Source organism: Natrix helvetica, assembly GCF_964273705.1.
Source record: "Natrix helvetica genome assembly, chromosome: 2".
Taxonomy (NCBI): domain Eukaryota; kingdom Metazoa; phylum Chordata; class Lepidosauria; order Squamata; family Natricidae; genus Natrix; species Natrix helvetica.
This window is the reverse complement of record NC_138552.1, coordinates 223,981,978-223,999,693: the sequence shown is the minus strand read 5'-3', so window position 1 is coordinate 223,999,693 and position 17,716 is coordinate 223,981,978. Positions and strand designations below refer to the sequence as shown.

The following is a 17,716-nucleotide window of genomic DNA, read 5'->3' as shown; positions in this document are numbered from 1 at the left end:
TCTTGTCTCCCCTTAATTATTTCTTTTGTAGTCTAAATGTACCCCTTATTTTTATCAGATGGTAGAGGACTTACATGAAGAACTTGGGGAGGGGGGTAAGAATGCAGTTTTGCTATATTTTCTGTATTTCTTGGTAGGTCTTTTTTATTATTATTAACTGTAATATCCTTTTGGAAAGCTTATTGAAATAGGATGGGGGGGGCCAATGTTTTTACAGTTGTGCGTATCACATCCAGAAAACAGTGGGGACTGTTTTTTGATACCTGATGTCTTGGCACATAAGGACCCCTGTGAAGATGCAACTATTTTATTGAGCTTTTAACTCTTATGATTTTAGTATTTGTTTATCTTTAATTTTAATTTGTATTGGTAACTTTCATTCTGTTTTCCTTAATTTTTTTAGTTTGTCTTGAGTGCTTACCCGAGCATTAAGGCAAGCTATAAATCAAGTAAGGTAGCTATAAAAGTAACTATTGTACTCCTCCATGCTTTTCTTTTCTTTTTTGATTGTTGCTGTTATTATTATATGTGTGTATTTATCTTAGCAGAAATATTATATTTGATGGCCAACTTGCACAAGTGGTTTACTGCACAGTCACTACTGTAGTTTTTCCATGTTTGCGAAAAGTTACTCTATTTTAATGCTGCATTCATTTGTTTATTTAGATGCTGCCCAGACAATAGATAACTAACTTCAGATTGACTCTTGGTAGCTCACAGTAAAAGATAATGTAAAAACAACAATATACATAAAAGAGTAAACAGCTGTGAATGACAATTGTTAATGAGCAACATGCTAATTCATAATGTTAAATAACATCTGGTTGACATCTGCCACAGGAATACCTAAATCAAATAGCAAATACGTGCTCCACTTTGCTAAGCATTATATTCAATTCTGATTTGCATAGACCACAAACTATAGACAAAGCCTTTCACTTTTCTTTTAGATGTTTCTGATTTCTGGAGGAACCCATCAGAAATTCTTGATCCAAATGCATATATTTGAAAACTATTAAATTAATGGAAGTGTCAATGCTTTAAAGGATGAGATCTTTCTTTCATTAAAATAACCCACGACAGTCCTAAATTTATTTCAATTTATTGTCTCCGGTAATAATTTTACTTCCTTATTACTACACATATAAATGAAAAGACAGGTTGGAAGAAGCAGTCAAGTGAATATCACTGCACTCAACAATATTCATATTTGTTTTTTGTTACTAAGATATCTGTCTTCTAGCTGTAAAAGAGGACATTGAAAGAATCAAAGTGTCTTTAGAGAGAATATAATTTTTTAATATTTGTTTTTAAATAAAGCTAACATTTTTATTTTTATCAGGGAGGCAATAATGCTGGACATACGGTTGTTGTAGATTCTGTGGAATATGATTTTCATCTGTTACCCAGTGGTATCATCAATCCAAAAGTCACAGCATTTATTGGTAAGTGATTTTTTTTACTACTGTACAAACATACCATTCTTGAAGTTTCCTCAATGTTTATGAAAAATTTGAAATACATTGTTCAGTAACTACAGTGAGGAAATATATGAGGACATATCTCACTTTCTGCAATATTTATGCAAATAAAGAAGGAAATACACTCTTCTAGGCACCGCCCATGTTAGTGGTATCTATGGAAATGATTTGTTTATTTTTGTTTCCTCACAGGACTGCACTATTTGTAGTTCTACTTCTGATGTGTAGCTGTATTTATGACTAGTTGCGAAAAGTTAATACATCATTGAAACAATGCTAGGAAACCTCTCAAGTTAAGAGAGGAAAGAACAAAAAGTATCTTTATTGTATTTGGATATTGCTGTTGTTTTTAATTCCCTGGGTGAGTCTAATGCTAGTTTTGGGAGGAGGCTTTGTTAGACAAAACAATTTTATTATGCAGTAAATTGCTGAAGTTAAGATCCCCCCCCCCAATGCTCTTATAGGAAGAGCAAGCAAAAGCTAATAAAAGGAATTGCAGATCTCTTGCTGTGTGCCACAGTGTGATCCATTTTGACATCAGAATTCAGGGTTGAATGAGTTACCATCTGTCTTCCCTAGCAAATGTAACTGAAATGCATAATGGAGAACAGGAGTGTATTTTTTCCTCTTCTGAGTCATTCCTATTTCCCTACATGAATATATTTTTATATCTGCTTTATACATGAAAAATCAAGTTTTTATCGGTTAAAATGCACAAATAACAGGTCTCCTATGTCTAAGTAAGTTCCCTATGTCTGTTGGAACATTTACAAGTAAAAATCACAATACCCACTCATGCAAGTCTGGCAGTAGGGCAGGCAGAGGCCAAATACGTTCTTCAAATAGTAGATGTATTCAGCAGCACTATGTTATAGAGGAGCCCACCCTAACTTTACATTCCTTTAGCTGTCTTGGACTACAGCTCACCTTATCCTCAACCATCACAATAGGAGTTGCAGTATGAAGAATCTGCAGGGTACAACTTTCAGGAATACCTGCAAACATAGCTCCTCTTTTTCACATTTTTTGAAACATAACAGCAGTTACACCACAGAGATTTAAGAAAATATGTCTTGCTTAAAATTCCCATAATGGCATCTATAAGAACCAATGCACCCATCTACCGCTCTCCTACACAATGAGAAGCTGGCACAGTATAAAGCAAAGAGTTACACTATTCGTTTTATTTGGAGGAAATGTATTTTGACTTTACAGAGATACTTTAGACATTCTTAGAAATTTAAAATGCCAGTGGAAGGTTCCTGCTTGTCTAATAGGAAGACAGTTAAGTTAGTGCTTATAATTGTGGAGATGATAAAAACAGGTGGGAATTTTTGCCTTTTACACAGTGGTTGCTACTGATCATATGAACCATGTAATAAATGATATGCCCCTATGTGGCAGCCATTTTGTGAGAGCAGTCACAAAATTGGGGAGGGGGCAAAATCAAACACAAAGCATTGTGGGACACTATGGAATACCTGAAAGTAATATAATATTATTTATCCCCAACATATGGGAAGGCTATCTTAGATTCATTTCTATTTATCTGTTGTTGTTTTGGGGAAGAAAGAAGTTTTAAATGCAGGGGGTTTTTTTCTTTCAAAATTACCATTAATGTGATAGTTTAAAATGTTGATGGCAATAACCTGCAAAAAATGTATACATACCATTGAAGTAATTCCAGGTTAAATTGTAAGCTCTGATACAAGTAATAAGTAGAGGTTAGTTCATATTAACCAGCTATAGCGTAAAAGTAAGTAATCTTCAAACTCTTCGGTTTGTATACAGTGGCTGGTTTATGCTGTTTGAGACTGCTTACTCTTAGGTAAATTGGATCTCCACATTTGTGTTAATCTCTCTATTGAATGAATAACCACCCTACCATATCTGTATTATCCCAGAGGGTGTTTTAACTTTCTGGAGCTTCAGTGGAGGAGCAATTGGGAGAGAGGGTGAGAAAGTAAAATGACAGTGCTTTGTCTTGTGTGAGAATAAGTACTTCCTTGCAAACCAAAATCACCAATATGTGATAAAAATATGATATGTGTAATAGTATTTGCATTATTTTATCATACTACAAACTGTGATCTTTGGAAGAGAGCTCACATTTTTCTGAACTTTTTAAAAATATTTTTCTCCAGGGAATGGTGTAGTAATTCATCTGCCAGGATTGTTTGAAGAAGCAGAGAAAAACATTAAAAAAGGAAAAGGTGAGAATATCTTGGTAAGCTACTATTTGAAGTAGTTCTCATGATCTTCTCACAACAGTATACTAGAACGGAGTGTTTGATAAGGCGCTGTTCTCATTCAGTTGCCTTATATTCAATTAGCAATTTGATAAACAATTCCCTGTGGCTTTTTAAAAAGAAAATATTTGTTTTATGCAGCTAATATCTAACAGTACAGTGCTCCAAAATGGAAATGATGTTAGTATGATACTAAATTAGATAATCCTTAGCTCCGTGTAACAAAGTGAGCTCCTGTTACATGTCCCAGCTTCTGCCAACCTAGCAGTTCGAAAGCATGTAAAAATGCAGGTAGAAAAATAGGAACCTCCTTTGGTGGGAAGGTAACAGCATTCCGTGCACCTTCGGCGTTTAGTCATGCTGGCCACATCACCACGGAGGCATCTTCAGACAGCGTTGGCTCTTCGGCTTTGAAATGGAGATGAGCACCGCCCCCTAGAGTCGGGAACAACTAGCACATATGTGTGAGGGGAACTTTTACCATTACTTTTAAATTAGATAATATCCAATAGCATATTGTGAAAAAAAAATAGAAATATAGGAAATATAAAACACATATGTGGAAGAACAGACTTATCTGAACCAATCTTCAAAAGCATCCCACAGTTCTGTTCTCTAACTTTATCAGCTAGGAAGGTTTTTCAGAGCAGTTTTGAAAGACATAGGATTTGCAGGAGAAGAAAAGGACGTCTTACTGCGTGAATACAAGTTCATTGATGTGATGTTAGAAAGCCCACCCAGGTTTTTGGTAAAGTTCAAGGTTTAGAAGTTTTATTGCGCCACTATGAAAATGGCACTTTTTAGAATGGATTTTAAAAAAATTAAACACCTCAACTGCAATGGCAATATATAATTTGGCAGCAATATGGAAATGGTTTGCTGCTGACTTTCTCTGGGATTTTTCCTTTTTCCTTTCTGCTATAGCTTAAAGGCCTGGAATTCCCAAATGATCTCCCAACCAAGCACTAACCTGGACTGATACTTCATAGTTTTTTTGAGATAAGTTCAGATGGTTAGATGGAATGCTATGCATACTTGAGTGTAACAACAATTTGACTGGGGAATATGCATGGAATTGTATTATTAAACACTGACAAATAAAATTAATGAGTATTACCTAATATTTCTTCAAAAGGTTTAGAAGGCTGGGAAAAAAGGCTAATTATATCGGACAGAGCCCATATTGGTAAGTAATTATATTAATTGCACTCACATCAATATATGTATAATTCTTTACTAAGTCTTCAGAAGTTATGATTACTGGATGAACTACTTATCAATTCTTAAAGTAATTGTTGCAATTCCAAATGCCATATTTTTGGATCTGCAGTATCCTAGAACATTCAGGAGAAAATATTAAATTAATGCCATTTTTTCTGATTATACTTCATCTCACTGAAATTTTGATTCTAAAATTAGCTTAGTGTTGTAGAATCAAATGCTGGCTTTTGTCACTTTAAAATAGTTTTTTCAACAGGGTCATTCTTCCCTCCAGTTAGTTTGGCAACTAAATTGCTTAGCCAGGGAATACTGCCTATTCCAGGCTTATTTCTGCATTCAGATTCATATAACAAGTGCTGACTTTGATTACATCGCTTAACCAAATCTTGACTCAAACAGATATCTTTTCATCAGAAAAAAATTGAAAGTAATTCTTTAGCACCTTTCACTCATGCAATCAGTTGCAATGAGATTTTTTTCAGGAAAAATAAAAATTTAGTCAAGAAAAAAATGGTATTCTGGGAAATGTAGGCTTCCAAAAGTGTCATTTGCTTATTGTGTACTGTGAGTACTATAATTAGATTATCTGGATTAACAGAGTTGGAAGAGACCTTGTAGGTCATCCAGTCCAACCCCCCACCCAAGCAGGAGACCCTACACCATCCCTGACAAATCTCCCCTTGAAAGCCTCCAGTGATGAAGCTCCCACAACTTCTGAGGGCGAGCTGTTCCATTGGTTGATTGTTTTCAGTCAGAAAAATTCTCTTTATTTCTAGGTTGAATCTCTCCTTGGTCAGTTTCCATCCATTATTCCTTATCTGGCCTTCAGGTGCCTTAGAAAATAGCTTGACCCCCTCCTCTCTGTGACAGCCCCTCAAATATTGGAAGACTGCTATGATGTCTCCCCTGGTCCTTCTCTTCACTAGACTAGCCATGCCCAGTTCCTGTAACTGTTCTTCATATGTTTTAGTCTCCAGTCCCCTAATCATCCTGATTGCTCTTCTATGCTATATATAATGCTACTATGCTGTATATAATGCTATATATAATGCTACTACTCTGCTACTATAATTAATGAGAAAAAATTGCCTGCTGGTACTGTAAACAGTTTGAGTCCCAAGATCATAGTTACCCATTCATTACTGATTATGATTATGTGCCATTAAGTTGTTTCAACCCTACAGTTCACATAAGATAGATTTTCTCCAGGGCAGTTATCATTTCTGAGAAGCCTCATTAAATATTTATTGTTTAACCATGGGTAAGGAATCAACAGTCTGCCATCTGGAAAGCTTCTTGTTCTGATTCGTGACATCTCACTCACACCACTTCATTAAATAGGTTTTTAAAAGTTTTCCACTGGCTAGAAGTTTTTTTTACCAAGTAAATGGCTATGCAAGAATGATTTGGGTGTGGATTGTTAACTAAAGAGAAAAGTTGGAACTAAGCAATCATTACAGCCCATGAAAAGGTTTTTTATAAGTTTAATTTCAGAGGGTTCTTTGTTTTACCCTATGTTTGTATATGAAATTGCAGAGGAAAGCCTCACCAATTTAACTGAGACTGTTCACAATTGTCACATTATTAGATTCTGCTTGAGAAGGAGTTTTAAAAAATATTTAAAAATATATTTTTATTTGCAGCACAGTACAATATAGTTTACAATTGCCGCATTTCCAGTTTTGCCAAATTAGAGTGTATAGTTTATAAACAATTTTTCTTCTGGTGTTTTCTGTTGGATCTTCTGAATAGTTAGTTGTTAAGGAAAATAAGGAACTCCAAAATGTAAATTTGTATAGAAGTCCATTCATTTTGTACTCTTGAAATTCCTTAGTATTTGACTTCCACCAAGCTGCTGATGGCATTCAAGAACAACAAAGACAAGAGCAAGCAGGGAAAAAGTATGTTGTGCTTTGTCAAATATCTTACACTTTTTAATGTCATGAAAGGTCTTTTTTAGTCAATTCTACCTGAATATTTAAGGACATTTTATAATAAGACAATTCAGAAACTTTTTATAGGGTGTCTAAAACATCTATAAATTTCTACTTATTTTTGTATATTGATGAGGCAGGCAATTTAAAGGTTTAAAAAGTAAGATTTTTCGGCAACCCAAATTGTACAACCAAAATACACACAGTATATGTTTTGTTCAGTAAACTTGGCTTTAAATTTTAAGCCTCAACCTCGAAGCTTACAAATAACTCAAGGAATATATTAGAAAAACTCTCTGTTTTCTAATGTTGAATGTGATTGTAAAGATCAGTTACCTGTTAAGTATATAATAAATCTTGTTCTTGATCAATGATAGAAAATATGTCCGAAACTTCAGGATCAGAATGCAACATGTTGTTGTAAACAGTGCATTCTAGAGATTAAGAACTCTGAACTAAACTTAATACATACAATCATGAAATCTTGTTCAGAATCGGGAATAAATAGCTGTTATACGAAAGTGTTGAAATGGCAGCATTAATCATTAATGATGTATACCAGGAGGAAAGGGACAGCACTGTTTGTTTGCTTGTTATTTTATTTGTGTATGTTTCTATCTGTCATGCCAAAAACAAATGATCAAATTTGTAGTTATTTTTTCTTGATCTCTTCCTTCCCATACAGTAGCAAAATATACAAAAAATGTGATTTTAGTTTCATCCATGCAGTGCCAAACAATTTTTCAAATATTTAATAAGTCCATTTAAAAAACACCATTGCCACCCTGGTGGATTCCCTTTAAATATGCAAAATGAAAATATGGAAAACTGCTTTTTATCATAATATAGGAAGAGGCGATATCAAATTATTGATGATTTGATATTTTTTGTATGGGTGTTAAATTGTTGCATACAAAAATCCTATAACAACAACTCTGGATAGTTTTTGTTTTTAATATTTGCTATGTTTTAAAATGAAATTTATTTGAATAGAAAGCTTTTTGCTATTGATACCAAATAATGACAAAATAAAATCCAGTTGCACCTACAAATTGGCAAATATAGTTTTACCATTTGATTCATATTAGGCTGTCAACATATTAGTATACTATATTAATATTTATTAATTGCTAAGATTTCTTTGTTGGAATAAGGGTTCCCTGTGATGTCACACTTACAATGACAGAAGCACAGATAAAAGATTGGTTTGGGGGGTTGGGGTTTTTATCTCTTCAATATCTGAGTGAAGACTCAGTGGTATAAATTAAAATGTAGTAATTGTAAACCCCGTATATTAGAATCTTTTATTCTTAATTTACATTGGCTTAGAGCGTTAGCCTTTTATTGAATATTGGTACAGATCAGCTGAGTAATATTATAGCAATTTGGTGCAAAGTATAGTGAACTCTTTCTGCTTTTTATAGCAGCTGAGATAATACATTACATTAATTCAGTATGTGCTTTGTCTGATTTAGGCTTAGAATGATGTGTGAATTCAGACATTGTGGTTTAAGATCCAACATTTATATTTAAATGTTAGTTTATTCAAATTATTGTTAAAAACCTTAGTTTAGTACAATATATAAACTGCTTCCTTTATTTGCAGTTAGAGGCCAAAAGCTGAATAATTTGAGGGTCGGGTGTGGATATAGATGACATAGATGTATGTCCTGTATACTGTAGGACTTAGGACAATAAAACTTTACTTCCAAATGTGAAAGAACCACTTTAACCACTTTGAATGATAATATCTATATAATTTGAATTTGAATAACCTTAAAATTTAACAATGTTGCAAATTGTTTTCACACCGCTTTGTGTTAAAGCAATCTGTAACATGCTAATAATCACACTACTAAAATTCAGTGAAATCTATGTAAAATTTGTGTAAATTTTCAAGTAATGTAAAATGTGTATTTTTATGTTTATTATATTTAACAAAAAGAAGTTAGTATTAAACTCTGTGTGCAAACCGGTACACATCTGCAAACACATACATACATTTAAATTATTTATATCAGTATTTGCAAAAGTCTGCCACTGACAATGGTTGTCTGCCTTTTATCGTACTTGCTTGCATTCTGCCCTTTTTCAATCCTCCCCTTGGATGCTCACATGAGAGCAAGTTTAACTCCTATGAGTGGAGTTTAATTCCTATGACTGGCGAGTAGAAGCCAGCAAAATGCATTTTATTTTAAAAAATATTAACAAGAAATCAGTTATCACCTTTGAGAGTCAATCAGATTGTGTAGTATGTGTGTGTGTTTTTTTTTATTTTTTTGTGTTTTAAAGCTTGGGAACCACAAAAAAGGGAATTGGTCCAGTGTATTCTTCTAAAGCAGCTCGAAGTGGGCTCAGAATGTGTGATCTAGTTTCTGACTTCAATGAATTTTCAGAAAGGTAACGATCTCTCTAGTGTAATGTTACATTCTGTGTATATTTATTACTAGGGCAATCAGTTTTCTTATTTGTAGATTCTGATTTTCATACTCCTTGCTGGATTTCTCACTTATATGTTTCTCACTTTTCACTTTCTAAAAGCAAAGTCTTTATCAAAGATTTGTGTGAATGTTTTACACATATAATAGAATACAAACTTTTTTTTACTTTTTAGATTCAAAGTGCTGGCTAATCAATACAAGTCTGTTTACCCTACATTAGAGATTGACATTGAAGGAGAACTGAAGAGATTAAAGGTAAAAACACAGAAATGGCCTGTTAGCTGATGGATTTTTCTATGTATGTTTCCTTTACTGAAAGGGCTTTAAAGAAAACAGAAAGAGACAACAATAATAAATATCTGTATAAAGTTTTCTGAGATGTTACAAAAAGATTGTCTTTGCATAGTGCTGTGAAAAGGTATTTAGTGATTAAATTGTTTTATAGTACTGTTTCAGACAAGTTCGTTTGAGAAAGACATCTCTTGGAAAAGAGATAACTTACGGATGGATAGGAATTTGTTTTGTAGCATCAGAATACTATACAATCCTTTATAATATTAAAACACAGAATCACCTAGTGAAGTTGACTGGTAGAAAATTTGGTACAACAAAGTCTGTTTGAGTCTGTCATTTGTACTTCTATAACTGTCTGGTTTAATACAGCAACCAAACAGGACAGGTACAGACTCCAAGAGATAATTAAGATTGCAGAAAGAACAATTGCAACCAACCTGCCTTCCATAGAAGACCTATATATTGTGCGGGTCAGAAGGAAGGCTGAGAAGATACCTGGAGAACCCTGGATATAAACTGTTTCAACTCCTTCCCTCAGGATGGGGCTAGAGAGTATTGTATGCCAAAACAATTAGACCCAAGGACAGGTTTTTGCCTCATGCCATCGCTCTGTCGAACACCCTAATTCTCACAGTGCTGTCTAATGTCAGTATATTAAATCATGTAATGTGGTTGTAGTATTATTTATCCTTCTTATTTTGTTCTTTCCTTCCCCCTTTTATTGGTATTATTATTCTGTTACATTGCATGTACAGTGAGTGCTTCTGTTCCGGAGACAAATTCCTTGTGTATCTAATCACATGGCCAAATAAAGTATTTAATTCAATTCAAGTTTGATAATCCTAAGTGGCCAGGAGGAGAAATTACCAGAATTGGAAGCATAGCTGTGACTAATAACTACCCAACAGTAAACTTCAGCTCTGAGCCAGGAACTTCATCAAACTAGAACCCCGTGAATGGAGCTTGAAAAGACAACCACTACTAAAGAGAGATTGCACCTACCTTAGAATAAGATCATTATAATTCACTCCACTTATGGAGGCAATGCATATTATAGAAGATAACTGGGAAGTGACAAAGCACTAAGTTCATACAGAAGAGTAATAAGGCATTCCGCTGTTCTTTAAGAAAGTAATGAATAAAAAGCAAGTCCTTAGAGAATGTAATGTTGCAGGATGTGGTGGTGACCATTGACTTTAAAGATTACAGGTGATATTTATTTAAAAAATCAAAAATATCTATATGATGACACTGAAATCTATGAGTCAGAGGGGAAGGAATAACTAATTGCCTTCCTGTTGTTTGCAGTTTTGCTGAGAGTATTTGATTGGCAAATATTATTAGTTTGATCATATAGACTTTTTATTTGATCCCATGGGGATGTTCTTAATTTTTAATACAAGAAAGACTCCACACTCATACCATATCTATTTCTTTCATACAACGAGTAGCTCAGTGGCATCCATAACTTAAACCAGCTTTCACCAAACTGGCACAATCTAGTCCTCTGAATTTCAAAAGGATATCTTGTTGGGAAGACATACGACTATTATTATTATATTTAGTGCAATGTCTACATTGCATTTTACTAATAATTGCATATCACAATATACTAATTTAATTCTAATCTGTGCAACACTCTAATTTGTCTAGAGCTATTGTGAAATAATCAAACCAATGGTGAAGGATGGGGTATACTTTATGCATGAAGCTTTGCATGGCTCTCCAAAGAAAATTTTAGTGGAAGGTGCAAATGCAACATTATTGGACATTGATTTTGGTAAGTATGAATAACAAAATGTGTTCACTTCTGAAAAATGACTATTATGCAAATAACACCTCAAATGACTTTTCATGTCCTTTGGAGATGAGTGCTTTTATTACACAAAGGATAATTTATTCCATTAAAGCTTATATTACAGCTTAGTCTTTAATGTGCCATAGAACTCTTTGTTTTGGTAGTATTATAAATTCTTGGTAATGTAAATACTTTTGAAAAACTTATTTTTAACTAGAACATATTGAAAGTGATTGCCAATTCTGTGATCCCCCCCCCCCCAATTCTAATGATGATAGAGATGAAAATGTGCTTTAATAAAATTGTCCAGAATTTGGAATGTAAAATGTTGAGGTAAGTTTCTTCAAATGGAACGAGTTTTCTCCTTCAAATTTTATATCCAGAAGTATACTTTAAAAATCCTGCATTCCAAAAGCTGAGAAACAGATATACCTTTCTGATAGATACTGTGATGATATGATGGAACATAATTAAATATGTGCATATCTGTTAGATAGCACATATAATACACATTAAGACTAACTTAAAGTTTTTACTAGAAAGCATTTCTGAATTTAACAGAAGTGTAAAAATATTCTTGCAGTTAGCTGTAAATTTTGTATGGAATATGTAGGTGCTAAATAAAGCATGAATTAGAGTTACAGATGTATATCTCAGTGGAATGTTTCTTGGTATAAAAGCACTGTGAGCAAGACACAATTTATATAAAGTTTTGTATACTTTTGTATACAATTTATATACTTTTGTTGTAACAATACAGATCTTACAATTTAGGAATCCTTTATTAACTTGTGTTAATAGGCACTTATCCTTTTGTGACTTCGTCAAATTGCACTGTGGGAGGTGTCTGCACTGGCTTAGGTATGCCACCTCAGAATGTGGGTGAAGTATATGGAGTTGCAAAAGCATATACAACTAGAGTTGGGATCGGTGCCTTTCCTACAGAACAAAACAATGTAAGTATAATGTTAAACTAAATATACATGGCCTCAAGTGTCATGCATGTAATTTCCCATACAATTAAGTAAAAACTTTAATAGCTATTTTCCCAATAGTATAGATGTCTGTGGAGATTCTCAGTCATGCAAGTCATGGTTGTCCAAAGACAGCCTGATGGAGGTTTTATTTTTACCCTTAGGGCAGGGGTGTCCAAACTTGGCTGGCTGGGGAATTCTGGGAGTTGAAGTCCACAAGTCTTAAAGTTGCCAAGTTTGGACACCCCTGCCTTAGGGTTATCTGAATCAGAATGCAAATGGGACTGCTTCTTGAGACTGCTGAAAAGACTGTGTTGTAGACAGGGGATAGGTGGTGTTGTACCCCGCCCCTCTTCTGTTGAGGGAGGTCTGTTCAAACTTAATAAAGCTAATTCAAACCAGTGGTCCCCTCTGTCCAGAATGTGGACTTTGCCATCTTCAAAAGAGTGACCTTTCTCTTTCAGAATCTTGTCCCAATTAAAATGTCCCATCAGAACAAGATTTAGTACTCCATTTAAATTTGAAAGACAAAGGCCACTTGTAGCATATAGACATTAAATGCCATTAATAGGTTTGTGAGAAAATTGCTTATTCTGCTAGTATTTTTAAATTACCTGACATTAATAAAGGTAGCTTTAATATTTTTATCTTGTTTCCTATACGTTTACTTGGGTAGAATGTAAAATACACTTTATTTTGTTACAAATACATTTGGTTTATAAGTTGATAAAATTGTTTCAAGATAGTATCAATACCATGTTGGGTTTTTAAAGGAAATTGGGGAATTGCTACAGACACGAGGAAAAGAGTTTGGTGTGACCACAGGGCGAAAGAGAAGATGCGGCTGGCTTGATCTCGTATTGCTTAGATATGCTCACATGATCAATGGATTCACTGCGTGAGTAATGTTTACTGGTTTCATATGGCCTCCTTATTGACTGGTATATATTACATGTTTTGTAAATTATTCCAAAATAACAGATGAAAACAATCATTACTCCAAATAACAAAATTCTACTTTTTTTGAATGTCATTGTAGAAAGTAATGATTTAATAATGGATATTATTGTAAGACTTTTGTGTCTATACTAATTTTAGATATTTCATGATGGAAATGTAGTATAGGTAGTCCTTGGCTTACAACCACAATTGAGCCAAAATTTCTGTTGCTGACTGAGACAGTTGTTAAGTGAATTTTGCCCCATTTTACAACCTTTGTTGCCACAATTGTTAAGTAAATCACTGCAGTTGTTACTTTAGTAACACGGTTGTTAAGTGACTCTGGCTTCCCCATTAACGTTAGTTGTCAGAAGGTCGCAAAAGGTGATCACATAGCCCTGGGACACTGCAACCGTCATAAATATGAATCAGTTGCCAAGCATCTGAATGTTGATCACATGACCACAGGATGCTGCTATGGTTGTATGTGTGAAAAACGGTATAAGTCAGGTTTTTTCAGTGCCATTGTAACTTTGAAAGGTCAGTGAATGAACTGTTGTAAGTTGTATATTAACAGTGGGCTGTCTGTTTTGAATTTAAATAGGGAATTGTTAGGGTGACAGGGCTTGGGCAGTTTGGTTAATGATATTAACAGCAACTGGTTTTTTCCCCTTGAGTAGTAAATTATATCTAGCTCAATTTTCTATCACTGCATTTCTTTTCTGCGTTTAAGTTTACCTCTAAGAAAATGTGATTCACATGAGTTGATAGAATTCAATATAGATGAGAATATGTCTTGCATTAATTAAAGTTTTAGGCATGTTTTTTATTTATTTTTCAATGCACTTAAGTTTTCTTATAATATTGTTCCTAGAAATGTGTTCTAGAAGAAGAATAGTAGATTTATTTTCTGAAAATGGAGGGTACAGCACCAGAGTTAAGCAAGGGGACATATTGGTTGCCTTATGGGGTAGACTAGACTGAAAACACGACTGTATGAGCCAGTTTTTTACTGTAAGGTATTAACAGAATCTTACAAATCTGAAATCTCTCATCACCCAGCATCTCCTTCACAGCTCAGAAAAGGGGGAAAATCTCTTCTGAGCCTCAGATCCTGCCCACATTTCTGCTGCAGGCTAAGCTACCTCTTATCTGTCTGTTCCTTTGGTTTTGTCTGGTTTCCCTTTGTTCCAAATCATTCCCACATACCATTGACTTATCTATTCAAATAGGTCTTGTTTGGTTAATAATATAATTATAGAAATTTTCAAAGGTGATGCTCACCAGTACTGGCTTCCTGCTCTGAAATCTCTTTCCTAGATAGATCATAATTTCCTAGGTAAAACAAATATATTTTAATACTTCTAAGTCTTTTAATATAGTAATATTTTAACAAGTATCTCATGCTACATGAAGATTTTAATCAAAATTTGTTACTACAGATTCCATTTTTGCTGTTCAGAAATAATTATTGTGTTTTTAGCTTTTGTTTTTATTTTTATTTTAGATTTTGTATATTAAAATTGTTGGTATACTGTCCTAGCCAAAAAAAAAAGCTTTTAAACATATTGTATATTTTTGAAGAAAAATACCATATTTTTGGGAGTATAACACGCACCTTCCCCCCCCAAAAAGAGGGTAAAAATCTGGGTGCATCTTATACACTGAATACAGCATTTTTGGCCTGCAGAAACCCCTCCCCCTTCACAAAAATAGATGTGCATAGCCTTTATGAAGCTTGTAGCGTGCTCCTGGAAGTTGGGGAGGGCAAAAACAAGCAAAAAATTGACCTTTTTTGCTCATCCCCCCCCCCCCCCCAGCCCGCAGGAACACTCTACAAGCCTCCTAAAGGCTATGCATGCCCTTTTTTTTGGCAAAAAACACCCGGCCTGTTTTCAAGAAAAACAGGCTTGTTTTGCCCGTTATTGCCCCCAGCCCCTAGGAGCACTTTGCAGGCCTCTCAAACGCTCTGCAGGCCCCGTTTTTCACAAAAAATGAGGCGTGCAGAGGATTTGGGAGGTCTGCAGAGTGCAAACACTTTTTAAAAAAAAATTACCTCTTCAAAATCTTGGTGCATCTTATACTCCAAAAAATACGGTAATAGCAGTAGCTGTGTGCAGATTCTAAAGAAGAAAACTGCCATTTCTCAGTGGTACAATTGGCATCATAGTATATTGAACTACAATTACATCTGCAGGCAGCTAACTGGTACTTCAGCTCTAGTGATTAACACTGCGATTTATTTGATGTAATTTAATATTCAGTCAAATGCTGAGTAGATAATATTTTCAGAAAGTAAATTTCAGTTTAAAATCCAAGAGTTTATGTTTGTCTACAAATAACTAAAATTCGAGCATTTCTTTTAAACAGGCTGGCTCTTACCAAATTGGATATTTTGGATGTATTTCCTGAAATTAAAATTGGCATTGCCTATAGATTAGATAATAAAATCATACCTCATTTCCCAGGTAAGAAAATTTAAATGTACCAAACATGTTCATTCTACAATGTTACTGCCATTAAAAAGATATGGTTACTATTAGGTGTGCTCCATTGCTTCAGTAGGTTATGTTGATACAATTCCATATATTTCATCTATAAAGAAAGTACAGTTCCCTGCATTAATACTTGGGTAGGGAACTTTCCCCTCTTTGATAGATATAAGACTTCAGTTGTTTATTTTCATTGGATAGCTAACCTTATTTTTATGTGATCAAAACAGTTGTTCTGGACCCTCAATAACTAATTATTTGGTTACTTCGGCTATAGAAATTCCTGAGCACAATAATTGATTAGTCTTATGTTGTGGTAACATAAATATAATTCTATGAGTCTGGTTCTTTTTTCTTCTCAGCAAACCAAGAAGTCTTAAATAAAGTAGAGGTGCAGTACGAGACCTTCCCAGGATGGAAGAAAGATATATCAAATGCAAGGACATTTGATGAATTGCCTGTAAATGCACAAAACTTTGTTCGATTTATAGAAATGGAGCTCGGCGTTCCTGGTAAGTGCATCACAACTGCATGTTTGAAGGGATACTGGGGGAATCATACTTTTGTACAACAATTCATATTTTTGTTGTTAGCTACTTCTCACAATCAAATTATCTTCTGTAAATCTTAAATTTATGAATAAGAAACATTAAGAAATAAAAAATAGAACGTATAATGTACTTATTTTTTTTAAAAAGGAAATTGTAATGTTTAATTACAGTTTAATAATTTATTTTTTAAAAAATCATTTTAATAATTTAAACTGATTGAATAAAAAGTTTCTTTTAAATTTTGAGCAATTAAAAATGATTGTCCTAATATTAAAAGAATGGAATTGTATTCCCAAATGTGTTTAAGCTTTAACAAGCACAATTTATTATTTCATTAGTTGATAAAGTTGAAAATTTCATACTCCACACTTACATTAGATGACATAAAATTTTTAAATGTACATCTAAAGAAGAAATTGTTGATGGAAAATACTGAGCTTTTATATTTTGCACCCCCTTCCCACTATGGCAAAATTACTAGTTTTTCTAATTATTTTTCCCCCTGCAGAATTGCTTGAAAAAAAATGATCCTAATCATTAACACAAGGATTAAGGAACAGGGCATCACACAATTCACTAATCACACCATTGACCAACTAGTTCAATGAAAGTACTAATATAAATTATCTCTGAATAATAAATTGGCATGACCAAATTACCAAAGGACTATTAAATATTGATTGTATTTTTTTTAAAGTGTGCTAATCTGCAAAAAGCTGTTATGCCAGTAGTAAATTTTGTATCCTATGTAGTTTGAGCCATCTGATTTTCTTGAGAATTAGTCACAAGAAAATTTTTCTACTAACTTTCATGTGCTTCATGTAACTGTAATTGAAAATTTAAGCAATACTGCTTTCTTTTATTGATTTGCATATACTTTAGTTTGTAAAAAAGACTTTCTTCCAGAATATGTTGCAAAAATGTGTTTGTTTTTGCAGTTAAATGGATCGGAGTAGGAAAATCCAGGGAGTCGATGATCCAGCTCTTCTAAAGATATTGGATAATTTGAAGAAAGGAAAGCACACTCCACAAAGACTGCTTGTTCACATACACACTCATACAGACACACGTGTCTTAACCCAATAAGCAATTATTTGGATGAGGAAATTGGAAACATCTTGTGAAACAACAATGTAAAACAACGAGAGTTAGTCTGGGGGGGGGGGGGGACAGTTGTTGCTATAAAACATTGACAGATCAGTATCATTTATCTTACTTTGTCAAAAGTTCTAGTGGCAAGTACTGCCACCATTTGCCACTGATACTTTTTCTCCAGATGTATCGCCAGGCCTTTTTTTCTGTTTATGTTTCTGAGTCTATTGTACGTCTGCTTTTGGTGGTA

General features: G+C 33.9%; 1 protein-coding gene across 2 annotated transcripts in view; it reads left to right on the top strand.

Annotated features, from left to right (window-relative positions):
• ADSS2 (adenylosuccinate synthase 2) overlaps positions 1 to 17,535 on the top strand; it is a 40,561-nt gene extending 23,026 nt beyond the window's left edge. The window contains exons 2-13 of one of the 2 annotated variants that reach the window (XM_081941721.1): positions 1,343 to 1,445; positions 3,626 to 3,694; positions 4,866 to 4,916; positions 6,786 to 6,852; positions 9,178 to 9,285; positions 9,500 to 9,581; positions 11,274 to 11,400; positions 12,220 to 12,374; positions 13,166 to 13,290; positions 15,702 to 15,799; positions 16,186 to 16,335; positions 17,313 to 17,535. In XM_081941721.1, the coding sequence (XP_081797847.1) occupies positions 1,343 to 1,445; positions 3,626 to 3,694; positions 4,866 to 4,916; positions 6,786 to 6,852; positions 9,178 to 9,285; positions 9,500 to 9,581; positions 11,274 to 11,400; positions 12,220 to 12,374; positions 13,166 to 13,290; positions 15,702 to 15,799; positions 16,186 to 16,335; positions 17,313 to 17,365 (1,188 nt within the window). In that variant the 3' untranslated portion in view covers positions 17,366 to 17,535. The remainder of the gene's footprint in view (positions 1 to 1,342; positions 1,446 to 3,625; positions 3,695 to 4,865; positions 4,917 to 6,785; positions 6,853 to 9,177; positions 9,286 to 9,499; positions 9,582 to 11,273; positions 11,401 to 12,219; positions 12,375 to 13,165; positions 13,291 to 15,701; positions 15,800 to 16,185; positions 16,336 to 17,312) is intronic. The other variant, XM_081941722.1, reaches the window with a different exon arrangement.
• Positions 17,536 to 17,716: the final 181 nt, after the last annotated feature.